The sequence below is a fragment of the Sinocyclocheilus grahami genome, unplaced genomic scaffold (assembly GCF_001515645.1).
Source record: "Sinocyclocheilus grahami isolate Dianchi unplaced genomic scaffold, SAMN03320097.WGS_v1.1 scaffold165.1, whole genome shotgun sequence".
Taxonomy (NCBI): Eukaryota; Metazoa; Chordata; class Actinopteri; order Cypriniformes; family Cyprinidae; genus Sinocyclocheilus; species Sinocyclocheilus grahami.
In genome coordinates, this window is record NW_015505344.1 from 901,292 (window position 1) to 928,275 (window position 26,984).

Sequence of the window (26,984 nt, forward strand, 5' to 3'; positions counted from 1 at the left end):
GGCATTATGCTAATATTTCCACATAGTGAGGTAGATATGTGGGGGCGTGTTTGAACGAGCCGTTTTAGGGGGGCGTGGCAGAGTCTTAACTTTGATAAAGAATATCTCTTTGGTTTTGAGACTTTAGTCTTTGCAACTTCAGGGATCTTATCTATGCACAATCAGCTTGTAACACTCCAAAGAGAAAGGAAAACTTGAAATCGCATCATATGACCCCTTTAACATATCGTAAAATATAGTTTTTGTGATGGCAAGAATGCATTTTCAGCATCATTACTCCGGTCTTTAGTGTCACATGATCCTTCAGAGATCATTCTAATTTGATGCTCAAGAAACATGTCTTATTATTGTATGTTGAAAACAGTTGCTTAATGTTTTTATTGAAACCATGAAAGACTACCATTCAAACGTCTGGGTTAAGTAAAATAGGGAAAGTTAAGTGACAATATATACATTTATAATATTTAAAAAAGACAATTTTATTCACAGTTGTATATTTTAATTTATTCACATTCATATATATTTGAATTTTTAAACAAATTGAATGTTTTTATTAAAATTAATCTTTCTTTTGTGTTTGTTTATACATATATTTCCAAGGATTAAAAACACAAGTGATACTGCATATCACCAGCAAAACTGGTTACCAGGGCATGTTTTGCATGAAAGATTTTACTCTACCAAGCAACCAGTTTATCTAGAAAGATAAAGCATGTTTTTTCTTGGCCTTTTTCAGAATGCCAAGAACGTGCAGGTATTGTGTGAAAGCATGCGGTACATAGAACTGAACTTCAAGAACGAATAAAAGACATAAACATAGTGTTGCTGTGACGACACTGCAAGTCAATTACTAATAACAGTCAAGATAGCAGTGTAAATCATTCCTCATATGTTGAGCTTTATTGTGTTTATTGATCTGTACAGGAGTCTTTGGAGAAAGCTCAGCTTCACGCTCAGCATGGTGACCAGCTCATTCAAAGTAACCACTATGCCGTGGACTCCATCCGGCCGAAGTGTGTCGAACTGCGGCGGATCTGTGACGACTTCTGCAATGATGCCAAAAAGAAACGTGAGATTCTGACCAAATCACTTGAAATCCACAAACGAATCGATGAGGTTCGTGAGACAACACAGATCCTGTCAAATTACCTGTTACCTTACTGTTATTAAAAACAGTAAGACTAGTTTCTGCATTATATATATCTTTATTTATTTTTTTTGCCATTTTAGAAAATGTAATTTCATATAAGAGTAAAACAAGAAAAAGGTTGAGGAAAATAAAGAAAAATATAAAACTGTGAATTAACAAAATTATATTTTGCAGTGCGTTTCAGAAGTATGACTTGGCAAGAATTGCACAATTGTGCTAATGTACTGTATATAGTATATTATTTATATACTATTCTATTATCTATTAATATTCTGAATTAGCTTATTCTTATATTTTCATTACGTTTTAATAATTTATGTGCTTTTGTTACTTTTTAATATTTTTATTTATTTTGAATGATTTTTATTTCAGTTTTAGTACTTTTAGTACTTGCATTTCAACTTATTTAAAATTTCACTTATTATAGTTGCTAAGGCAACATTTTTAATTTTTGTTCATGTTTTTCAGGTTTAGTCGAATTTTTACAAAAAATTTTCAGTTAACAAAAACAGTTTAGTTTAAGTTTTATACAGTAAAAAATGATTTTTCAAGCAAAGCAAGGATTAATGAAGTATGTTTTACAAGAAAATACTATTAAAATGTTTATGCTTAAAAATGTTGTTTAATTCAGTGTGTTACTACTTTTTATTTGTTTGTGAAATTTACACAATAAAAAATATGGTTTCTACTGCAATTTTTTTTTCAATGTAGATAACAAATAAAATGGCATGTGTGGGTGACTTAAATTTGATCTGTGTGCATAATAAATAAAAAACATTATAACAGCTTTCTTTAATAATTTTTTATGGGTTGTATAATATTGCCAAATTAAATAACCTGCATTGATGTGCCTGTGTTTGTGTGCTGGCAGGTGAACCAGTGGTGTGAGAGTGGAGTGTATCTGTTGGCCTCTCAGGCTGTAGACAGATGTCAGACCCAGGAAGGTGCAGAAGCAGCACTGCAGGACATCGAGCGGTACATGAATTCAGCCAAAGAGCAGCAGCTCAGTCACCTCAAAGACCTCAGCAACCAGTATGAGATTGTCCTCTCAGAGTGGGTCAAGGTACAAATGAAGCGGATTACAGTTGAATACATTTGCATACAGTCAAATCCAAAAGTTTTGTCTACATTATTCAACTACATTAGTTAACATGAACTAACAATAAAAGTTATTCTAAAGCATCAATTAATCGTAGCTAATGCTAATTTCAAAATGTACTAATACATTTTTCAAATCAAAACTATAATGAAAGTGAATGGTGACCAAAAATTTGACTATTATATTATGTAACTAACATTAATAAAGATTCATATTGTGGAGTGTTACCAAATTGTTTAATATAGAATATTATAAATTACATAATTATTATATAAAAAATATTGAAAATTATATTAATTTGAACTGAAATATTAAGATCCCAGAATTTATAATGTATTTGATATATCCTCCTTTTAGTGACAGCAGCACTTATGCTGCCTGATCTCTCATTATTCAATGATTGATCTAGAAATAGTACTGAATATTAAATATTTCTAATTTATTTCAAATCTAGTTCAAATTTTTCAAAAGGTTAAAACTAGATGAATCCCAGATTTTAAATTGTGTTTCAGACTTTTGGAGCCCACTCTAGATGTAATGATCATCTGTTTGTGATAAATAACTGATTTTATATACAGTATAATCACTTTTATCTCATCCCATGCAGGGCAAAGCTCAAACCGCTCTGAAAAAGCTAGATGACGTTCAAGAGATGTTTGACAAAAGACATGCAAGTCTGAAAAAGCTTTCTGCAAAGCAAACAAGGCCAGTGCAACCAGTTGCACCTCGACCAGAATCTTCACCAAAACGCACTTTACCTAAAATCCCACATCACACTGCACCTAGTAAGTAAAAAAAAAAAAAAACAGGTGTATGTTGACTGAAATGCATACATGTCCAGACTACTAGTGGTTTAATGGTATATGTTTGTAATCTTATCACTTAACCTTTATTTTCCAGAAGCATGTCCTCATTTCAGGTTCATAACCTGAGTATTAAATGCTCAGACTTTGTATCCTGAATAATTTAAGTGGAAAATATGAATGCCTTCCAGCTTGTTTAACTCAGTTTTAAACTCAACAGCATCAAATCGCAAAGCTACCGAAAACTCCTGCCCCAGTAAGCAGCCCAGTGACACAGAGCTGGCAAAAAGGAAGAATATTCGCAAAGCCAAAGGTGGCATCAAGGTATATCAGTTTGTGTCAGTTACATGGTCACAATGCCAAGATCTGTCATTTAACTCTAGATGGTGCAGGCTGATGGGTCGTTAATTCAGACGGATGATATTCCAGCATTAAACTACTTGGCACAAGCTGATTGGTTCATGTTGCATACGCAGCCAATAAGCTTGCTGCTTTACATTTTAAATGGTTCGTTAGCATCCACTAAAGCATTTCGCAGTGCGCTTTCAGAGTTCCTCTGAAACCCTCCACCTCCCCAGCTCCACCTGTATAGCTCTACTACAGATTATTATATATGCTACTTGTGCAGCAGCAGTATGTCTTTAATACTCACAGCACCGTATCTGCATATGTATTAGCAGTAGCAAGTTCCTGTACTTGCTTTGCAGCAGCAGCAATAATCCACAACTACAGCAATAACCAACAGCAGCAGCAGCGTAGCAAATCTATTCCGCCAAGACCAAATACTGTACATTGTCTTATCGATTATCATGCTAAATTCTTCAGAAGGTTGTCATGATAGAAATGTTTTTTTTTAAAACATCTAATAAGCATTTGTATGTATAAAAACCTATTTAGCCTGGGATAAGATCTTGCCTTTAAAATATTTTACTGTATATCATTATTACACATTATACATTCAGCTCAAACATAAAGCCATTTTCTTTCATTTGAATCCTTTATAGTTTTTGACCAGCGTGTTCTGTCTTCCTGTGGTTTCTCACAGATTGAGGTCATGCATGAAGGAGGGCAAGGGGGTTCGAGTCTTGTCCTCATGAACAATGAAACCGAAGAGTCGCTTTCAAACAGACGCAGGTAAGAACGTGTCTTCTGAGAAAGAGCGTCTCACAAGATAAGGTGAAGTATATTAAGCAGTGTCAGAGATCCTCTTTATGAAAAGTACAACACTGTTTTACCCACTTGAATTGATTTTCAGGGACTTATTTTATAGCTAGATTAAAATGTGTCTTGAACATGTAAATCGAAATCAATTCATTTGAATTACTTTATCAATATGAACACATTTCTTCTAATATTTATATATTTTAAGCCTTTTTTTCAATTAATGATTTATTTTTTTCAGTTTAGTTATATAATAACTAAATATAGTATATAATATAAATAATAATAAAATTATTACAGCAGAGCAACATTTATTCATTACTCGTTTTGCAGTTTAGTAGAGTATATTAAGCAGTGTCAGAGATCCTCTTTATGAAAAGTACAACACTGTTTGTACCCAAATTGATTTTCAGGGACTTATTTTATAGCTAGATTAAAATGTGTCTTGAACATGTAAATCGAAATCAATTCATTTGAATTACTTTATCAACATTTCTTCTAATATGTATATATTTTAAGCCTTTTTTTCAATTAATGATTTATTTTTTTCAGTTTAGTTATATAATAACTAAATATAGTATATAATATAAATAATAATAAAATTATTACAGCAGAGCAACATTTATTCATTACTCGTTTTGCAGTTTAGTAGATATATTATCACAGACTTAAAGAGGCAGTTTACCCGAAAATGAAAATTCACAATTCACTCCGCCTCAAGTTGTTCCAAACACATTCAACAACACTCATCTTTGTGAAAATGGCCTATTCTGCCAATTGGGCAAAATGAGAATAAGAAACTGTGACACCACCAAAGCAGTGACTCAAACTCTAATGGTTTATGATGACACGTATTTGATCACACATCTGATGCCATTTCTGAATGTACAGGATTAACTAGTTTGTCAACATATCTTATATCTCACTCAGAACATACAGCACAGTACATCACATATCTGGTTAATGTCTCAGGATACAGCATTGTTGACATCAAACAGGTCAAGAAACATTTAGCTGATGGGTCTCAAATACTGTTCTTTTGCATGACACACTCTCTCTTGTATTTTGCACTACTACGACTATGGTTTCTAATTACTCGCTGCTTCTGCTTTTTACATTATATTCCACCATATATAGGTCGTTTCTGTTATGTGGTGTAAGTTGTGAATTTTATATTGTGAAACATCTGGTGTAGGGCATTTTTGCCCTGTAAAACCAAAGTGTGATTTTGTTCAGATTTTGGTTTTTGTAGCTTGTAGCTGATTTTTGGTCACTGATGGCTGAGCAAACTATCAGACTTCATGCTGGTATCTGGCGCAACATACTTTTTCATGTGCATACTGATGTCTGTATGACCTCTGCTTGTAGAAATATCAGTCTTCCTGAAAAAGTCACTCAGCACCTGTCAGAGTATTACTACGTTTCTTTTTTTACCGTTTTTAAGGAAACCTTCTCATAAAAATAATTGTAGTAACAAACAAGTTTAATAGAGTCAGTTTAATTTTAAAATGATCTCAATTTTACACATACATTTTAGTTGCGCTTACTCAATGTTTTTTAGTTATATGAACTTATACCAGGACATTATCCATTAAAGGGATAGTTCACCCAAAAATGTAAACTACCCCATGATTTACTCAAGCCATCCTAGGTGTATATGGCTTTCTTCTTTCAGATGAATACAATCGGAGTTAAATTAAAATGTCCTGGCTCTTCCAAGCTTTATAATGGCAGTGAACTGGTGTTTTGTTTTGCTCTCTCCTCTGCACTTCCGCGTTCATCACTTCTTACCGGAGATTATACTGCGCCTATGTCATGTGTCATCTGCTGGAATGTCACTCTTTCTCGTGAACGCATGAATGGTAATTTTCATTTCTGGGTGAACTATCCTTTTAATATTTAACCCTAAAACACAACGCAGATACAGGTAAAACACCTGTAAAAACTCAATAAAGAAAAAACCTTAATATTAATTCAGTACATTGTGCTCTGTGTACATTTTTATTTTTTTTACAGTGCAGTTATGTTGTTCACAGGGCTAGATTTACCTCTTATTGTGACATAGGCAAAAACATTTTTGGGTCCCTGTTCCCTATACTATTACCATCCAAAAACAGCAAACAACATTCATCATAATCCGTGGAAACCATTGCAGTGTTCTCTATCACAGAATCCCGTTGCTGTTTACAAAATGTTGTTTATTATACAGCTACTAATGGAGGCTTGAGCTATTAATATGCTGACTAATGCAGCTACTAGAGAGAGAGAGATTAAGTCTGAGTCTGTGCGTCTCTTAACCATGTCCGGCATGCAGCAGCTCTACCAATAGCGAATATGTTATATATTAATGCCTAGAATGCCAATGCATAAATGTGCATGTGCATTTTAAGTTCCTGTTGCACATGTGTGCATGCAAATGCATTGAACAAATAGGGAATTTACTTTATACTACATTGATATTAGCACAGATGTCTTATTGAGTCAAACAACATACACTTTTATTCATGTCCCCACCCACACCAACCACAAGCTCTGCTCTTTAGCATTTTAGAAACCACTAAAACTTCACCGTAACAAAAACTCTTTCAAATGTCAAACACTTAACGCTGAGGGGTCTTTCTCTTTAAATAAATAAATAACAAAACAGCACGTAATTTCCACATTTACTGTCCTGATCCAGCTTTAAGCATGCTGAGAACTAAAAAATTCCTCGTTTAGTTTCAGTTAATGCAACCAAAATGTAGTTTCAACACAGATGGATTAGGCAAACATACTTTTCAGTAATTGCGTTTCTTTAGCTTATTATAATTACCTAAACTTAAGTCGCAGCAAAAATAATTTGAGTATAGGAGGTTGTTAATATAATCTAGAAAAAAAATTATGTGGTACAAGAGGAGTCAAAGAGGGCCAAACTGCTTTAAAAATGATGGAATTAACACTTTAATTGATTTTAATTCAGAATGATAGTGGGAAATAAAAACACTTATGGCAATGTACATTTTTGGCAGTGTTTTCGCATACTGAAGCTTCATTCCTATTCTAATTATTCTTAGTGGTGATTCTTATTATATTCTGTAATACAGTAATTTCACATTAAAGTATGAAGAATAATATTGTTTGTATTTGGTTGATGAGATTGAGGGTTAGTTGTCATGATAATAATGTCACAATGCAATAAATCTCAAAAGGCTTTGATTTATTGTTGTAAAATGTAACTTGTTAAAATCTTCATTCACAAGTAGCACCATAAGTTCATTAAAATGTTTGAAAGCTTTAAGCAGAAGCATATGACATTTGCAACATGAAAGAAAGTTAAGACACACTCTCTAATAGCATGCCACAGTGAAACCAAGCCAAAATGTAAAATGCCCATTTCATCCCACAAAAAAGATGGCTGTTATTAGGGCCATAAATGATTTTTTGCCAAGTGGAAGTATGTCCATGATGATAAAAACAATTTAAATAAATAAATTAATTAAATGCTAATATTCATTTTCTCGTTATCCTTTTTTAGGTTTTTAATTCTCATTCTCAGTTCATGATAATTCTTAGTATTTTTCATAACTGTAATCATACACTACAGTAAAATTACTATGATATTTTTTTCTACCATGACATAAATTCTTTTGAAATAATATACCATTATTTGTCTTGCAATACAGAGATGAGAATAACTCATTCCTGCTCTCTCGCCCTACACTGTCCATGGAAAAAAAATAATTTAAATAAAAAAAGTGCAAAACAAATGCTTAGGGCGCACAGCTTTTAACTTTATTGGGAACTGACAAAATGTTTACCATTTAAAGCAAAAGTAAACCATTGAGAGAAAAAAAATTCAATACTGCTCGGACTTCACAGTGCGTCATGTAAAAGCTGCCATGCATGAATACTTGTTTGTAAAGTACGGCTTACAAAGCAGCGTCATTTTCACAGCCGTACAATAGAGTTTCCCAACCAGTCCAGACGAAATACTTTTTACCTGCGGGGCGGTCGCAACCTTCCACAGATACCTGATATCGTCCTCGTGTCCATGAGAGGTGATCATTTTTTCATAGATGCACGGGTGATAGGGCGTTTTTCCCTCACCCGAGAAATAAACATGTTCCTGAGGCGAGACGCCCGCTGCAATGGCACAGATACCCATGAAGACGTCATCGATATACATAGAGGCGTTCAGAGACTGCGTGGCCTGATATATTTTGGCTGCCACGTCGCCAGAGACCACGTACCCCGCCCCGGCGGTGTAATCTGGGTAGGAAGACCACTGGTACATGTCGAAGGGCATATAGTATTTACTGTCCCTGCGGCGAACGGGAGGCGCCCCCCTGTGAACGTGGCCGACCCAAAGGTTGCGCACTTTCTGTCTTCTGAGGTCCTGAAGGTAGCGCACCAGGTTGGGCAAATGGATGAAGACGTCGTCGTCCGCAGTCATGAGGAAGCGGGCATGGGCGCAGTTTTCGTGTGTCCAGCGGAACTGAAGCAGCAGTTTCACAGTGAGGTTGTGGAATGTATCAAGGAAGTCCTGCTGAACCAAGTCACCGTGGTTCATGTGCTCCTTGTGCAATTTGTCCTGCAGTGAGCTATTAAAGCGCACCACAGGGTGAACTCCCATAGCAAACACTAATTTTACGATAACGCCCAGCTGGTGACTTATGTAGGACTCGTTGCCCCAAGTGGAGCGAATGGCCTGTCGTCTTCTGAAGTTTCCTGGGGAGGACTTCACGAAGAGGAGAAGCAGCACGTCTTTGTCTTTACAAACGCCCTCGTTGTTCAGCAAATAGGGGAAGCTACCAAACCTGGCGGCTTCCTTTGGGCTGACGCTGAGGCTTTTGTTGATGAAATCGTAGCTGTTGATTAGGTAGCGGTAGGAGTAGGACTTCACATGGCTCACGACGCTGTGGTCCACGTGGTCCCAGCAAACCATAAGGACTGACATGACACAGCACATGGAGACAAGCTGTAGAAAATGCCATTTTCTCACCCTTCTGCAATTCATGAACATTCTGCTAAGCTGCGCACGCTCTCAACCCCTCTCTCTTGTCAAGTCCAGTAATGCAATCTAGATGTACTGCTCTCGATGATTTTCCAGGACTGGGTTTGCCTGAGTTCCATCGTAGTCATATCAGTGCAGATGTGCTGGCCTACCGGAAGCGTTAACCCAAAACATTTTTCGCCTTTTTGTGTCCTTTTTATTACACTTTACACAAAATGTCTGTCGGTCCAGAAAATCCACTGTATGGCATTAACACTGCATTTGTGTTCTGTAAAGAAAGAAGAATGATTATCTCAAAACAGGGATTGCAATGATTTAAAACTAAAAATGATTTAAAAAGACAAAAAATAAAGACAAAAAATAAAAAAAATGACTAAAAAGACTTAATAATAATAATAAAAAATTTAATATATATTTATTATATATTTAAACTCTAAACACTGTGTGTGTGTGTGTGTGTGTGTACTGGTATATATGGTTTATGAGAACACAAATGTGTATAATGACATGGGTACTACAATGTAAACATGGTTTATGAGGACACTTCCTGTGTCCCCGTAAAACAAAAGGCTTTTATGAAATAAAAAAATTGGCAGTAGTTTTCTGTAAGGGGTAGTTTTAGGTGTAGGGTTGGTGTAGGGCGATGGAAAATACAGTTTATACAGTATAAAAACCATTATGCCTATGGAGAATCCCCGTAAACCACAAATGCAAGTGTGTGTGTGTGTGTGTATTTACACACACTACCATTAATGAAAAATTGGGGTCAGTAAGATTTTTTATTTTTTTTGAAAGAAGCTTCTTAGATGCTATCCAGTAGGGATGCACCGATAACACTTTTTCCAGTACTCGCCCGATACCGATACTTTTATTTTTGGTACTTGCCGATACAGAGTACCGATACCGATATTTTTATTGCATTTGTAAATTTTTTAAATATTGGGTACAGAAACCAAAAGAGTATGTATAATGTTAGTTGGTTAACTTCATTTATCAAATAGATAGTCAAACCTAAATTTATTCAGACACCTTCAACATTTGTCACATTATTACAGTTTATTTGCTATAGTTTAGAAAATGGTAATAAAATATGACAAGAACTCAGAGTTAAACTGTGTCAGAACAAATTCAGCTTGATAATGTTAGATAACTTTGATAGAAAGGCATGTAATGGATTACAATCAACCCAAAATTATTCAGACAGCTGTTAGTATGACAGTATTTACACAACTATGAATACTTAGCCGGGCAACCCTTAGCCTTAATGACAGCCTGTAGTCTCCTGGGCATGCTGTCACCCAGCTTCATGAAAACCTCAACTTCGGGTTTTTTTCCCAGACTCGGTCTGAATAATTTTTGGTCCCAAATTTGTATCAGTGCTAAGTGAGTGAACATCAAAGTTCACACAACAGAAGTGTGCACGCTCTCTCTCTCTCTCTCTCTCACTCTATCCCTGCCGCTAAGTAACTTGTGCATTGTTTTATCCGACCGAACTACAAACTTTTCAGTGATGTCTATGAGAAAGGTATATTCACTCGACAAGCTCGCGCATCTGCGCTGCCGCGCACTCAATCCACTCAGCGTGCTTTGTTTATCAGCTCGCGCACATCAGCTATACAGGCGTTAATACTGAAAGTTTAACGTTATATTCGTTGCATACATATACTTCGTAGCAGACATCCTTAACTCCATTCTGCTGTCTGTTGTTCTGTTGTCGGTGTTTCATTGTCTGAATATGGCGCTTATCACATGCTGTGTGGTATCGGCGTTTGGTATCGGGGCATTTTAACGAGTACGAGTACGAGTACGAGTACAGGAGCTCAGTATCGGGCCGATACCGATACCGGTATCGGTGCATCCCTACTATCCAGGGCTGCTTATATTTGATAAAAAATACAGTAAAAACATAAATATTCTAAAATATTATTACAATTTAAAATAACTGATAATCTATTTTTGTATATTACATCTTATTGATTCCTGTGATGGCAAAGCTGAATTTTCAGCAGCTATTACTCCAGTCTTCAGTGTCACTTGATCCTTCAGAATTCATTTCTGATATTCATTTCTATATATCTTTTTTCAGGATTGTATTCTGAATAAAACATTCGAAAGAACTGCGCTGATTTGAGCTAGAAATCTTTTGAGTAAACGTAAAAGCCTTTACTATCACTTTTGATCAGTTTAATGCATCCTTGCTAAAAAAAACAAAAAAAACACTTTTAATTTCAATGCAGTCACATATAAGCCATTTGCTTTCAAAACAACATTCCTCTTTAACAAATGCTGCCTGTTTGCATCATTTGTTGCGAGAGCTCATTGAAAACCTTGACCATGTGGGGAGACTCGGCGAATCGAACTTGTTAATGAAAGCAATCGTCGACTCAGCGCTACGCTGAATAAAAGGATTTAAACCACCGAACACGCTGATGTGCTGAGTGCTGTACAAAACATTCACGACCGCAAAAAGACCATTACAGCAGCAAATCTACTCAAAAGGCACAACACAACAACAATGCATGTCATAATATCCCACACCCTAAATAGCCGAGTGCCATGAGCAGAAGGGATTGTATGACAAACTGGATGTGCAATTATTAGTTTCACATTAATCTGCATGACCATCCATCCCATTTTTAGTAATTTTGATTAAAACTTGCCTACATTTATTTCTTTATTACAAATAAAGTTTATATACATAAACATATTGTTAATGTAGATTTGAATACATTCTGCTTTGCTTTACAAGTGAAACCTTCACTAGCTTTACAAGTGAATACCTTCACTACATTTTCATTTTCACATGTGAATTTATTCAGTAATTTCAACACGGTTTCATGCTGACATGCCTTTAAAAAGTAAATTTAATCTTCATGACCTGTTCAACTCCTCTGTTTAATATGCTCATATAGCTCACCTTAGCTAACAGTTTCGCCCACTATATCTCAGTGATCACAATCTCTTTCTTTTGACATGTTATCATCAGCTATGTGTATTTCATTTACATTTTAAATATCATAAAACTCTCCCTAAGTGACTCATTTGAAAACCACTCCAAGCAAAAGTTCATATTTTAATAGCACAGTCAATCATATGATACTGACACCGTGTTTAAAAGAACAGACTTTTAGGCTTGGTGCTATCATTCATTCACTTTCAATACTCAGACTCAACAGTAATGGTCTTTAAGGCTTGACACAACAGTGGAAAGACATTTTGCACTTCCAAAAGTTAAATCTCTTAGCTTTTTTTCCAGAAAGATCTCCACACTTAGTCAAAAACATATGACTTACCATTGAGGCCCATCCATGATGTAGTAAATGTGCAAAAGTATTTGTTTTTAAGCCCTGGACCTCAGTCGTATTGTGGCAGCTGTACTGAAAGCAGTAGTGTGTAGCTGCTGGTGGAGCTTGTATTTGAACGGGAGTGTTTCCTGATGAGTGGGGAGGGGGAAAAGGACATGCCTCTTCTTAAACATTGGCCAACTTTATCATATGAACAAATTGTGAAAAGAGAGACTTCTCTGACAGAATCGTGGAATTTGGGTCATCTGATTCACATAAACAGACTACACCTCAGCACAATAAATGCAATTCATCGGTGTTAGAGGAGAAGTGGATGAGGGTCAATATCACTGTAGGGTGCCTTTTTGGTGTCCTGTACATAACTAATTTGCCATGATAACCTAATATAAAAATGACTATGAAAGTGTGTTATATTAGGCTAAGTTTTTATATTAACAACAAAAGCATTACTTGGCTCTTTAGATACATTTTCTAGATTTTTTTTGGTTTTGTGTAAGAGGATGTGTTATTTTGCTATGTCCCATGCACTGCTCATTAAATTTGAATGATAGTAGAATAATGTCAAATCATAAACTTAAAAAAAAAAATCATATTGATATTTTGTTAAATAAGAGATTACTCAATTTGAGTGTATTGATCATTTAGTAATAAAAACTAGGGATGGGCGTATCGATCCGAAGTATCGATATATCGATACTGATGCGAGTATCGAAAGTATCGATACTCAAACAAAAAATATCGATACTAAGGTGTGTTTTATTTACCAGTGATTTTGTTTATTTAACAAAAAAATTATAATGTGTACAATATGCATTGAATTGCACGAATAGCCTTTGTTAGCGAGTAATTGTGTAGGATTGAACTATTTTCCTGCTCATCTGAACGCACACAAATGTTGCAAGACAGAACTAATCAATCAGAGAGCGTTCACTCACTTCTGACAGTGCATTCAAACAGGGCTGCGTTTCCCAAAAGTATCATAAGAAAGCATTAAAGCTTTTGGGAATGGCAGCCCTGAACAATGCTTATCAGAGGACAGAAGGACAGAGTTATTTCACAATAAACCAACTGAAATTGTAGCCTACATAGTTTGTGCAATTACAGTTATTTAAATCGAACGTTGAAAGGTAATATTGGTCATGTTCTATTCTGTAATGTTAATAGAAATCATACACTGTCAGAATAAAAAGGTTGCATTTTATGCCAAATTCTCTTCAACAACCAGACTAAATATTTAGCTAGTCACAGTTCGTTGTAAGCTAATATGCTAATTGGAGCTCAAATACTCAAATACATACTGAAGCTTCCGTCTTAAACAGTGCCTCTCATCACACCGATGTTCTGACCTTTGTTTGACAAAATAATGAAAGCTTTTTTGTTTTGCCCTTTCTCAACAGCCACATAATGAATGAATTGATTGAGACGGAGAGGCTGTACGTGGAAGAGCTTCAGAGCATCATAGAGGTACATGTATCTGAAATGAAAGAAACAGGAAATGTTGCAAAAATGCACGCATTGTAAATACATGCACTGTTCAAAATTTTGATTTCAGTAAGATTTTTTTTTTTTTGAGAAATGGACGCTTTCATTTAGCAATGATGCATTAAATTGATCATTGACAGTATAGACTTTACAAAAGATTTAGATTTAAAATGAATTCAAATGATTTTCTTTTTCTTTTCTTTTTTTTTTTGTCGTTGTTGTTGTTCATCTAAGAATCCTGAAAAAATGCACCACAGTTTCCACGAAAATATTAAGCAGCACAATTGTTTTCAACATTGATTATAATAAGAATGTCTCTTGAGCAGCAAATCAGCATATTAGAATGATTTCTTAAGAATCATCTAACGCTAAAAAGTAGTAATGGATGCTGAAAATTCAGTTTTGCATCACAGGAATAAATTACATTGTTTCAAAAATGTAATAAATTGCTCAGAATCTCACACAGCTCATACAAATCACAAAAAAGACTTGATTTTTAGCAGATGGTCCTTGTCCGTGATTTGTCAGATTAATAAGTATTTGCTGAAGTTCAGTTGTTCAAGTAATGTAAATGTATGTCAAAACAAGTGCATCAGCTGTAGTTATATTAGTTAAACATCTGTTGTGCAGTGTTGAAATATTTGACTGTGGTTTTGTTTGTCGTGTTTATTTTTGTGCAGGGATATGCCGCTGCACTGGATGACCCCGAGCTGATCTATTTGATCCCTCCATCTTTGGAAAACAAGAAGGAAGTACTCTTTGGAAATCTGCCTGAAATCTACGAATTTCACCAGAAGTAAGGAAACGGAAACTTTTTGACACATGTCGTAATTTCCAACTTAAGGACATTATAGACAGTTTCTAGCTGGTCAGGACTAAGGTAGACCACCTTGGACAAGCAACAAACTTGCTACCGTACCACTTGGTTGATCAGTTTGCACCAGCTACGTAGAAACCAGCTGCCATGTTCCAAAACCCGCTAGCAGCTCAAGCTGGATTTTCCAGAAGGGACTGTGCCCATGTCCAGTATGAGCCAGACCCTCCCCCAACGTGACCCCACATTCCTGACGAGACTCTTAGGACAAGTGGTTAGGCTAGTTTCTTTTCTGATGCTTCCCTATAGTGGAAACTTCACACCCTAATCATCTTATCCACAAGAGTTTTTTGAATAGTGAGCCAGAGACAAACAATAGTATGTCGGGAATGGAGGTGTGGTGGGTTTTGTGGCTTGAAATATTGGATTGTCACTAAAAGTCCATAGGGGTTTCGCGGGCCCATTGTTCGGCTGGCCTCATGCTACCGATTGTTGTTGTAGAGTTCATTGTCTCCCACCTGGTGTCGAGTTACAGCAAAGTCCAGGATTATGACAATAACAACCCCCATAGCGGGTTTGTGTGTCTGTCTCCCCATATGTCTTTCCTCAGCACCTGTTTCTACCGCGTCAATCGGGTGCAGATAAACAGCCGCTAATCATTGCCCATCATTCCCAGCTGCAGCCTTGTTTTTCAGTCACTGAAACATGTCATCATGTCAGTAATGAAAAGCGTGAGTCCTCAGAGGCTTTTGTGTTTGTTGTTGATATTGGATATGCTGTATTGATTTGTTTGACAGAGATTAAATATAAACAGGCTTTTCTTAGGAATAATCATGTAAGGATTCTGTGAAAGGAGAGAAGAGGGATAGTTCACCCAAAAATTGTGTCATTTCTCGCATGATTTTCATTATATGTAAAATCAAAGGTTTAGTTTAAAAAAGTTTAGAAGAATGTTAATGCTACGCCTTCCCATATAATGAAAGTCAATGGTGACCAAAAATTGGACTTTAAAATATTATATTATATTATATTATTTTTATTGTGCTTCTTTGTGGTTTTTGGAGCTTTACAGTCTCTGGTCCTGGAAAAGAGCAGTGCGAACTGCTTTTCCCTGCCTTTTGTCCACTCATTACCTTCAGTCATTCATTTGTTCCATTCTATTTTGACAGGACTTTTCTCAAAGAGCTAGCAAATTCTGTGGAAAAGCCGGAGTTAGTAGGAACATGTTTTTTGAAGCGGGTGAGTGACGTTATGGTGATGTGCTCTGTGAAATACAGTACAACTATAGTATGTGAAATGGGATCCTAAGACTTGTCTCCATCTGCTGTCTTACAGAAGGAAGAGTTACAAATTTATGAGAAATATTGTCAGAATAAGCTACGATCGGAGGCTTTGTGGCGGCAGTGTGGGGACAGTATGTTCTTTCAGGTGAGGCTTATATAAACACACCTATATATACGCAGTATACTATTCAAAAGTTTGGGGTCAGTAAGATTTCTTAATGTTTTTGAAATAAATGCAGCCTTGGTGAACATAAGAGAGGTCTTTATGTAATCAAAAATGCAGTAATATTGTGAAATATTAATATAATTTGAAAAACGTTTTTTCCTTTTTTTAAACCTATTTTAAAATGTAATTTATTTCTGTTACGCAAAGCTACATTTTCAGCGTCATTCCTCCTCATTCTGATATGCTCATTTTCTGATCAAGTAACAATTATTATTATTGTCAATATTGGAAACAGTTGTGCTGTATAATATATTTGTGGAAAACAGTGAAACATTTTTTTCAGGATTCTATACATTCTAATTAGGGGTGGAACGGTTCAACTTACGGTTCGGTTCGTATCACGGTTTTAGAGTCACGGTTTCGGTACAGTTCGGTATGTGCTATGTTTAGGAAAAACTATACTGTCAAATAAACATAAGGAAAATAAGAATAATCTATCTAACTACAGGCAACAGCACAAATAAATACAATAGAGTAAAGATACAAATAAAATAAACAGTGATTTTCAGTTTTTTTTTTAGGTAGGTCTAACATTAGTTTTTAGGTACAGAAATTGAATAAAGTAATGAAATGTAAAACAGCAGTGCATATTTGACTGTATAAATTAAAGATGAATCTTTATTAAAGTTACAAAAGCTATACAATCAAGAGCAGTGAGTGATTTCTTTTTTTGTTGCTGTTTGATTAATATTAAGAAAGTGCTGTCACTTTAAGAGAATGCACTGATACAGTAAGTTCAGCCGGCTATGTCTGCTATAGGATACTTACCAAGACGGCATTTTGACATAATTTTTGTGTGAATTTGTCCATTTAAACAATACTTCAGAGATAGATTAATATTTGCGCGCATTCTGAGGCACGGGCTTGCATGCTTCGAATGAGCGCACGCACAAATCTTCTCACTGCACGCGTGAGCTCGCATCCTCTGGCTGAGACTGACTCTTAAATGTTTAAACTGGCGAAGCTCAAATGAGTTTAGATTAAACACAGATATCAACGTGTGCTGTTCAGGTCTCACCTGTGCGCGTGCGCTATCAGCACCCGGGTGATGACGGAATAAATGCTCATATTCCAGCATACAGCATTCGCATTGAACAAGAGTGAATGGTTTGCCCACGTTTTTTTTTTTTCATCGCTGTTGTTGTAATTTGTATTTGGAAGCCAGAATGCGCATCCATCAACAGAAACATACATTAGCCGAACCCTGTTTGTTTTACGTTTTATTTATAACAAACCATATTACAGATAAGTTGAACCGCAGTCCTAGCGTGTGCCGAACCGTGTGGAGACCCGTATGGTTAGATTTTTTTCCACGAACCGTTCCACCCCTAATTCTGATACTCACTTTTGATCAGTCCTCGCTAAATAAAAGTAAATTTTCTTACAAAAAAAAAAAAATTTATTGACCCCAAACTTTTTTTTTTTTTTTACTAAACAAGAGTCCCTTCCCTAGTAGAAAACAACTAGCTCCCTTTCAAATGTTAAAAGAGCTTTTAATGATTTTTGAACGTAGGAGTGTCAAAAAAGGTTGGATCACAAGCTTTCATTAGATGCGTATCTGCTAAAGCCTGTGCAGAGAATCATCAAGTACCAGCTGATGTTAAAGGTAAGTCTTTTCCCATCTTTTTCAGTTTGTTGCATATGTTTGTTTGTATATCAAGGTGGAGATCTCTCAGTTGACTTTTTATTTATTTTAAATTACGCTAATATACTAACCCTTAACTTTCACCCATTTTACATGTAAAATAAGACATTGTTTTTTCACACACATTTCTCGATCCACTCATTTTACAGGAGATGCTGAAGTGCAGTAAGAACTCAGAGGGCACCGCAGAACTGGAGGAAGCTCAGGCCACAATGCTGGATATCATCAAATCAGTCAATGACTCCATGCATCAGATCGCCATTACTGGTTTTGAGGTTTCTGCACATTACATTATGTGTATCACAATCATTTGCATGTTGAACAGATACGGTATTTGAAGGTCAATATTTTGCATGGTGTGCATCTGCTAATTTAAGTCTTATATGGGATTTCAGGGCAATCTGAATGATTTGGGAAAACTGCTCATGCAGGGGTCGTTTAATGTTTGGACAGACCACAAGAAAGGTCACAGTAAAGTGAAGGACTTGGCACGCTTCAAACCCATGCAGAGACATCTCTTCCTCTACCACAAAATGCTTTTGTTCTGCAAGAAACGTGAGGAGACATCTGATGGCCATGAGAAATCCCCCTCCTACAGTTTCAAACACTCATTAAAGGTGGGACCGACACCATCAGAGATTTGTGCATGAAAGTAATGAAATAGTTAACATCTGATTATACAGAATGAGCTTCATATCTTACACTGAAGGCATATTTTGTCCTTGAACAACGTGGCAATTCCTATTTGCTCTAAGTTCTCATTTATTTTCAGAGCAAGTATTTGACATCTTGATTGTGACATTAGACATCAATTTAAAATATCCCTAGTAGTTGTCAGCTGGTTGTGCCTCAGGTTTTACATTAAGTGGAGATTTAACACACACACACAGACACGTGTGTGTATACATGTAGATTTCAATTTAGATTTAATTATTTGATTAAATTAATAATTTAATAGTTTTTATCCTCTCTTTATCCTCTTTTTTTAGAGTTGATAAGCCTATTTATTTAATATACTGTCATAATATTGTAAATTATCTTATGTATAGCATTTTTTCCATGCTGATGTGACCCTGTCATAAGAAATTTGCATCTAATTTTGAGTCATGACTTCGCTATAGAGCAATCATTTCCATCTAAATCATCATTATCAGTGTATCAAAATGATGAATAGTGAATTATATGTGGGCCACGCTAAAAATAAATACATTTTAGATCATATTATATTTGATAAGTTGAGAAACTGATCAGTGATGTGTTTTTTCTCTCAGATGAGCTCGGTGGGAATCACAGAAAATGTAAAGGGAGACATCAAGAAGTTTGAAATCTGGTACAATGGTAGAGAGGAAGTTTACATTGTTCAGGTACAGGACGCACATTTTTTATTATATTTTTATATTTTTATTAACAACATAAATCATTTTGAGTATGCAAAGTGGGGTCCAAACATATAAAAAGGTTTCTATTGACCAAATTTGAGGCTCTTATTTTCTGAAAATAATTCTCTATTGTTTTCTGAAAGCACCATGTTGTTCCATCTGTTGGCCATGAGAGGGAACTGTTGTCCCACAGCAGAAAGGTTCCCATTGTTATAACAGGTCCTACATTTTCTGTCAGGCCCCTTCGATGGAAGTGAAGAACAGGTGGGTGTCAGAGATCCGCAAAGTCTTGACAAGCCAGCTGGAAGCCTGCCGAGGTATTTCTGAGCAAACCTCCTTAAACTCTCCCTTCATGCAAACTCAGTCTACTAAAAAACTTGATACAAACTACCCTGGAGAAAACATTCAACTACCACGTAAAGCCAAAATTAATTGAGTTCACAATGACAACCTGAATCAACCTCATCTTCCTAACTTTTTTTGCATAAAAAATATTTATACAGCTCTTCTCAGAGCTTCGAAATACCTAAAGTGGATCTATCGGATGGAGATAGATGTTATCTCCAGTTTTTAGTTGTCATGGTTGCTTAGTAAAGGCACTGAAATCAACATCAAAGACCAAACGAATCCTGGAGGTGTTGTGTGTGCTGTGTGAATATAGTATGTGAACATTGAATAACCTCTGTATGACTTCTCTCGCTCTCGCTCTCTCTCTCTCTCTCTCTCTCTCTCACACACACACACACATGGCATAGAAGCCAGTCAACTCCATCAGAAGATTACAGAGAACATCTACCATGCTCCTATGAGGTATTTGTATAGCCATTTTTTTATTTTGCTATTATTTAACTGGCCCCAATGTTGTGTTTAGTGGATGTACTGTAAAGTCAACTTCCCTTATATGTACACAAGTGTTGAGTAACCATGGGTGTAGTTCTTCACATTAATGTTTGACACCCAGAAAGTTTTAATAAATAATTTTATATTTTGAACAGCATATCGTTTTGCTCTAGTACTGTAGTTTCATCTCCTGCTAGCTCCAAAACTGTCTCTGTTCAGTAGCTTTATTTTCACAGCTGTCTGCATCTAATAACAAACCAAATTACTCTTTGTTTGTACATGCAAACATAATATTTACTTATGGTGGATATAATACACTTCTGATTAATGCTGTACTAAGCACATTATGTCTTATTTAGATTTCTACAAACTACAATATTGTTTTATGGAAATTAGGCTAATCTGTTTACTTGATCTAATGTAAGAATATGACCAAATCCTGATTAATATCAAAACATTCTTGTGTATTTAAATGCAGTCAGTGTTCTTGTCAACCAAACATCAAAAGTTTGGGGTTTGTAAGATTTCTTTGTCTTTTTTTAAAAATGTCTTATTTTAATATATGTTATAATATATGTGATGGCAAAGCTGAATTTTCAGCGTCGTCATTACTCCAGTCTTCAAGGTCACATGATCCTTCAGAAATTATTCTGATATGCTGATTTGCTGCTCAAGAAGCATTTCTTCTTATTATCAGTGTTGAAAACAATTGTGCTGCTTCATATTTTTTGTGGAATCTGTTATTAATTTTTTGGGATTCATTGATGAATAGAAAGTTAAGAGGGGAAGTATTTATTTGCAATAAAATAATTTTATGCCCTTACTATGTACGTAACTTTTGATCAGTTCAATAAAATCTTGCTGAATAAAAGTATTAATTAAAAAAAATAAAAACATACTAAACCCAAACTTGGAACAGTAGTGTATATGCTTATATAGTTTTTACAGTTTTAAATGCAACTTTTTGGTGAAATACTTTTGATTGAAAATTGCTTGTGCTCTCTTTCTGCATGGGGCCACTGTATGCATGCAAACACATATTCTTGTGACATTAGCATCTGTTTTTTTACCGTTGTGTTCTGCTGACTTTGCTTTTATTGACAGAAATATGCGCAAAACAGCTCTCCGGCAGTCTGACTCTTCCAGTCCTGAAACAGGCTACAGGCGTGGTGATACAGGCCCAAATATGCGTCAAAAACGAGGTGAGAACCCTTATAAATCTCTTATAAAGGCAACCATTTCTCTAACCAACCAAACTTTCAGAGCCTGCAGCGGTCAACAAGCACTTTAATTTTCACTACTCATTTGTAGTGAAAGGCTATTTATCACCAAGTGTTGTCTGTCGTCTTCTCTCCTACTTACTTTTTAACCATTTAGTGCATTTTCCTTAATTAGGCCATTATCTCTAATCTCTGCTGTAATGGCTGTAAAATTGCCAACGGGTAATTGGTTACTGGTAAGCACTTTAAAGCTCTATTCCCCTTGGCAAGGTATTTTTGAGATGAAGCTCCGTTATAATGCTGAACGTATTGAGTCCTCTGCCGTTTCAGTCAGTCGCTCTGACCTGGACTGCTCTTGTGGAGGTGGTTTGGGGTAAATATCGCTCGGTTTGGTCTTACTGTCCTGTCAGGTTGCAGATTCTGAGTGAGTAAAGGATTGTGGCAGGTGTTTAGTTCCTCTGAGGATAGAAGTCCTCTCTGTGCTGACCCAGCGCCCCTGACAAACCCAGCCTGGAGGCAGAGGATTATGAGTCTCTGACCTGAGCTGGAGATGTTTTACACTTCTAAACATGACTCACCTTAGTCTTTGATGCCTCTGATACATCCATTATGGTATAGATTGATGCTTTTTTTTTAAAGGCTGCTGCCATTGCAATATCTAGAGAGCATAATACAGTATAATATAATGCAGATATTGTACAATTTATTCGCACAAATGAAATGAACATGAGATATTTATTTACTTTAACAAATATGTTTTAGGATAATTGTACTTTTAAATAAAGTACTATTTATTTGCTTAAAATCAAAATATGCAAATCAAAATATAAAAAGATTGGATTTAAAGATGAACAGTTTGGTTTTTAAAAGTGTAATTTAAGATTTTTTTTAAATGCTTTTGAGCTCACCAATAATGCGTTTATTTTAATCAAAATTCATTAAAATGATAAATTGTGAAATATTATTACAATTTCAAATTTTCTATTTTAATACATTTTTAAATATCATTTATTTCTGTCATGACAAAGCTGAATTTTCAGTGTCATTACTCCAGTCTTCACTGTCACACGATTCTTTAGAAATCATTCTAATATACTGATTTGCTGCTCAAGACATGTTTATTAGTATTATTATTATTATCGATGTTGTGCTGCTTAATATTTTTGCTGAAACCATGAAACATTTTTTAGGATTCTTTAATGAATAGAAGGTTCAAAAGAACAGCATTTATTTATAATAGTAATAAATAAATAAAAACTTTGTAGAATAATAAATGTCTTTACTTATTTTAAGCCCAGTTTTATCATTCAATCAAACCTCCAGGAACTTTTTTTTTTAAATATGTCAAATATGTGTCTTCTGCTGTATGTTTGTATACAGTATGACATGACTTATACATGTAGAATGAGATCCTGAATCTTGTTTTGTTTCAAAGATGGTCTAACATCTGGATAAATGGGGAAACATAACACCCAATATCACCTGAAGGGGTTAATACAACAAAAACAGCATATATGGGCCGCTCCATCACAGACAAAACTATTATTTTTCATAAATGCTTTTGAGCTCACCAATAATGCGTTTATTTTAATCAAAATTCATTAAAATTATAAATTGTGAAATATTATTACATGAATAGAAGGTTCAAAAGAACAGCATTTATTTATAATAGTAATAAATAAATAAAAACTTTGTAGAATAATAAATGTCTTTACTTATTTTAAGCCCAGTTTTATCATTCAATCAAACCTCCAGGAACTTTTTTTTTTAAATATGTCAAATATGTGTCTTCTGCTGTATGTTTGTATACAGTATGACATGACTTATACATGTAGAATGAGATCCTGAATCTTGTTTTGTTTCAAAGATGGTCTAACATCTGGATAAATGGGGAAACATAACACCCAATATCACCTGAAGGGGTTAATACAACAAAAACAGCATATATGGGCCGCTCCATCACAGACAAAACTATTATTTTTCATGGAAGATCATTTTCCCTGCTGTTCACCTCGCCCTCCACCATTCTCTACCTGCTGCTTTAACCGCAGCCCTGTCCTCCTCTCCTCTTCTAGCTGACGCTTCCGCCAGCCTCGGCTCGGAGCGATCTGTTCTCGCTAGAAAGCGCTTCACCTTACAGGGCCTGTCAAACCGCAGGTCTCTCCCCGCAGGTAACAGCACAGCATCATGGCTCGTCTCTATTCGGACTCATCCATCATCTCATCCTGGTGTGTGCCTGTTTTCCCTGTTGTTAAAATTCATTGTCATCACTCTTGTCAGTCGTCTCCGAGATCACTTAAGCCTTTTTTCCGACGTGAGTGACTTCTGAAAGAAACGTGGGACCCTCAAGAGCTTTGTCATCGCAGAATATTTGAATTCTCAGAGAATTCTATCTGTCTGTCTGTCTGTCTGTCTGTCTGTCTGTCTGTCTGTCTGTCTGTCTGTCTTCATTAGATGACTTACTGTTATCACTTCATTGGTCTATATCTGTCTATCTGTCTGTCTGTCTGTCTGTCTGTCTTTCTGTCTGTCTGTCTTCATTAGATGACTTACTATTATCACTTCATTGGTCTATCTATCTATCGATCTATCTATTTGTCTGTCTGTATGTCTTCATTAGACGACTTACTATTATCACTTTTTTGGTCTATCTATCTATCTATCTATCTATCTATCTATCTATCTATCTATCTATCTATCTATCTATCTATCTATCTATCTATCTATCTATCTATCTGTTTGTATTTCTTCATTAGACGACTTACTTTTATCTATCTATCTATCTATCTATCTATCTATCTATCTATCTATCTATCTATCTATCTATCTATCTATCTATCTATCTATCTATCTATCATCTTTATAAGATTATAAGATATCACTTTATTGGTCTATCTATCTATCTGTCTGGCTGGCTGGCTGTCTATCTATCTATCTTCATTAGATGACTTACTATTATAGTAAGTCAGAGACTAGCAGAAAAGCAATTGGAGACACTGAGAATTGACGTGAGGTTTGAACTCTACCTCCCATATGAGCACCATTGCTAAACAGAGCTAACTTTAGTCCACCTCAAATAAGTTTTCGCATGCAATCTTCTGTCTCTCATTTGACCACTTCATCCTGTTTTCTTATTAACCAGACTAACTACTAACCCACCCCTGCCTTTCACTTCAGAACCCACACCTAAGGAGACAGAGGTCACACGCCGCTTTTCTTTAGCCTCAACTGTCAGCAATAAAGGTACAAAAACTGCTTGTGCAGGATCACCTCTAAGCATGTTTCTAAATTGTTTTAGCCGGGCCAGAAGACATAAAACCCCTGAAAGCGGCACAATAGAGCACTCCCATTATAATATCAGCGTGCCATGTTTGCATATTGGAGTTTGCTTGCTGCATTGTTAGCATGCCGCTTTAAATCTCTTTGATAAAACCTGTTCTGTGGCCATAACAATAACAAAATGACCAAAAAGTATTTTTGTCATCATTACTCCACTCCTTAATGTCATACAATCCTATAGAAATAATTTTAATATGCTGACTTGGTGCAGCATATTAAATAGTTATGCTTAATGTTTTTGTGGAAACTGTAATAAATTTTTTTCAGGATTCTTTGATGAATAGAAAGTTTGAAAGAGCAACATTATTTAAAATCATTCGATCATTCATGCGATCATTCAAAAATAGCCGCCTGTCATTACTGAATGTCCTGCTCCACAGGAGGGCTGGGTGGGCCTGTCCCGCATATTCAAAAGTTGAGCACTCAGTTTCCCAACTCTCTGGCCTGCCCTGAAAGTCCTGTGGTGCACCTTACACCTGGGCCTTTTACACAGAGACTGGCATTGTTAAATTTTTTCATATTTTACTATGAACCTTTGACATCCCAAGCTTCTTCATTACAGCTCGAATGAAATCAAACCGTGCACTTCACAGCAAATGAATCCCCTAAAAAACATGAAGGGACAGGTGCATTGAATAATAAATACTGACTTGATAAGCTGACATTTGGGATGTGGCGTGACATTTAGCAGTGTAGCCCCGCTGCACAGCTCTGGGAATGTAAATGAGAATTTAGATGCACATGAGCCTTTTGTTTCTTGTGGCCCCATTATTCTCTTTTATTGTAATGAAAGCGTTGCCACTGCAGGGGAATAATGAAAGATTATTGTGATAATTAATCTTGGATGGATAGGTTGAGAGATTGTGGTAGATGAGCTGGACTTCTTTTCTAAAAGAAATGCATGTTTGTGCTTAGTTCCTCTCTCCTCTAGCCTTAAGAGCAAGAGGCATCAGATCAAGAGCGACCCTACACCGTTCGGCTATGAAGGTACCACGTGGACAGCACGGCATGCTGCATGTTGAACATAGTCCTTGTAAGATATTTGTGGGTTTGTTTTTATTCATTTATTGTTTATAATAAGTGGCCAGATGTTTTTTATTCAAAGCAACCCCACACTGTTTGCAAGGACATAATTGTTCTGGAATAACTTGGAGTTAAGGGTACAATGCAAATTTGTGATCTTACAAAATCTGTTTATTTATAATTATTAATGATCATTTAATTATTATTATTTTTTTACATGCATTTATTGTGCAGTTTATTATTTAAAAAATAAATAATTATTATTGATAATTATTATAAATACAATTATTAGGAATAATTTAATATTTACATATACACATCCATTTATTTATTAGTTGTTTATGTATAAGTATTGTTGTTGTTGATATTAATTAAAAGGATATTTTTTCACATGTATTTATTTCTGAAATTATTTTGTAAATATTACTTTTTGTTATTATTATTTTTATTTACTTCCATTAGCAGGGCTCAACACAAAATATAAGGTTGATAAAAAAAAAAAAATTAAAAAAACATTACTATGAATAATGTAATATTTATATATCTTTACATGCATTTATTTAGCATGTGTGTATCATTTTATTATTGTTGTTATTTATTTAAAATTATAGTTTTCACATTAATATTTATTTCTGAAATGATTTTGTAAATATTACTTTTTCTTATTTATTATATATATATACATAACACTGCTCAAAAATATTTTTTAAATATGTATTTTTAATAATAATGTAATGTTTATAGTTTTACATGCATTAGTTTAGCAAGTGATTATAATTTTTTTATAATTATTATTATTAATAATATTATATTATTATTACAAATAATTTGTATAAATGCTTTTTAATTTGAAAAACATTTTACAATGTTTTAATTTTTTCCTTTTTTTAATTTTTTTTCTTTCTCAGAATGTTATTATTTTTTTTTAATGCATTAATATATTTAAACTCCACAGTTATTATAATTATACAAGAAACTACAAGAGCAATAAATTGGTATAAATGGCCAAACATTACTGATTTGTCATTTCCAAATCATTCTTACCATTTTCGAAAAAGTCTCATATGTTGCTGAACCTGCATTAATCTTAAAAGGGTGGTTCATAGCGATTTCACTTTTTTAACGTTAGTTAGTGTGTAATGTTGCTGTTTGAGCATAAACAATATCTGCAAAGTTACGAAGCTGAAAGATCAATGCAAACGGAGATATCGTCTTTTAAAAT

At 35.1% G+C, this 26,984-nt stretch overlaps 2 protein-coding genes across 2 annotated transcripts in view; one reads left to right on the forward strand and one right to left on the reverse strand.

Moving 5' to 3' along the window:
• The window catches only part of LOC107593150 (guanine nucleotide exchange factor DBS-like), a 54,935-nt gene extending 30,089 nt beyond the window's left edge, over positions 1-24,846 (forward strand). The window contains exons 16-35 of the mRNA XM_016282757.1: positions 601-655; positions 737-754; positions 925-1,116; positions 2,022-2,213; positions 2,857-3,034; positions 3,273-3,376; positions 4,098-4,186; positions 13,909-13,975; positions 14,674-14,789; positions 15,977-16,046; positions 16,143-16,235; positions 17,830-17,922; positions 18,111-18,236; positions 18,357-18,578; positions 19,233-19,325; positions 19,579-19,657; positions 20,096-20,150; positions 21,285-21,382; positions 23,476-23,571; positions 24,578-24,846. Of these exons, the coding sequence (XP_016138243.1) occupies positions 601-655; positions 737-754; positions 925-1,116; positions 2,022-2,213; positions 2,857-3,034; positions 3,273-3,376; positions 4,098-4,186; positions 13,909-13,975; positions 14,674-14,789; positions 15,977-16,046; positions 16,143-16,235; positions 17,830-17,922; positions 18,111-18,236; positions 18,357-18,578; positions 19,233-19,325; positions 19,579-19,657; positions 20,096-20,150; positions 21,285-21,382; positions 23,476-23,571; positions 24,578-24,804 (2,263 nt within the window). The 3' untranslated portion in view covers positions 24,805-24,846. The remainder of the gene's footprint in view (positions 1-600; positions 656-736; positions 755-924; positions 1,117-2,021; positions 2,214-2,856; positions 3,035-3,272; positions 3,377-4,097; positions 4,187-13,908; positions 13,976-14,673; positions 14,790-15,976; positions 16,047-16,142; positions 16,236-17,829; positions 17,923-18,110; positions 18,237-18,356; positions 18,579-19,232; positions 19,326-19,578; positions 19,658-20,095; positions 20,151-21,284; positions 21,383-23,475; positions 23,572-24,577) is intronic.
• LOC107593139 (lactosylceramide 1,3-N-acetyl-beta-D-glucosaminyltransferase A-like) lies at positions 7,963-12,634 on the reverse strand. The gene is made up of 2 exons (XM_016282747.1): positions 12,500-12,634; positions 7,963-9,474 (listed from the first exon to the last, which is right to left on the reverse strand). Exon 2 carries the CDS (start codon positions 9,213-9,215, stop codon positions 8,076-8,078), a length of 1,140 nt encoding a protein of 379 aa, XP_016138233.1. The 5' UTR covers positions 9,216-9,474; positions 12,500-12,634; the 3' UTR covers positions 7,963-8,075.
• Positions 24,847-26,984: the final 2,138 nt, after the last annotated feature.

Excerpts from the sequence above, each read along its gene's own strand:
- LOC107593139 (XM_016282747.1), bottom strand. The coding sequence starts at position 9,215 with ATGTTCATGAATTGCAGAAGGGTGAGAAAATGGCATTTTCTACAGCTT.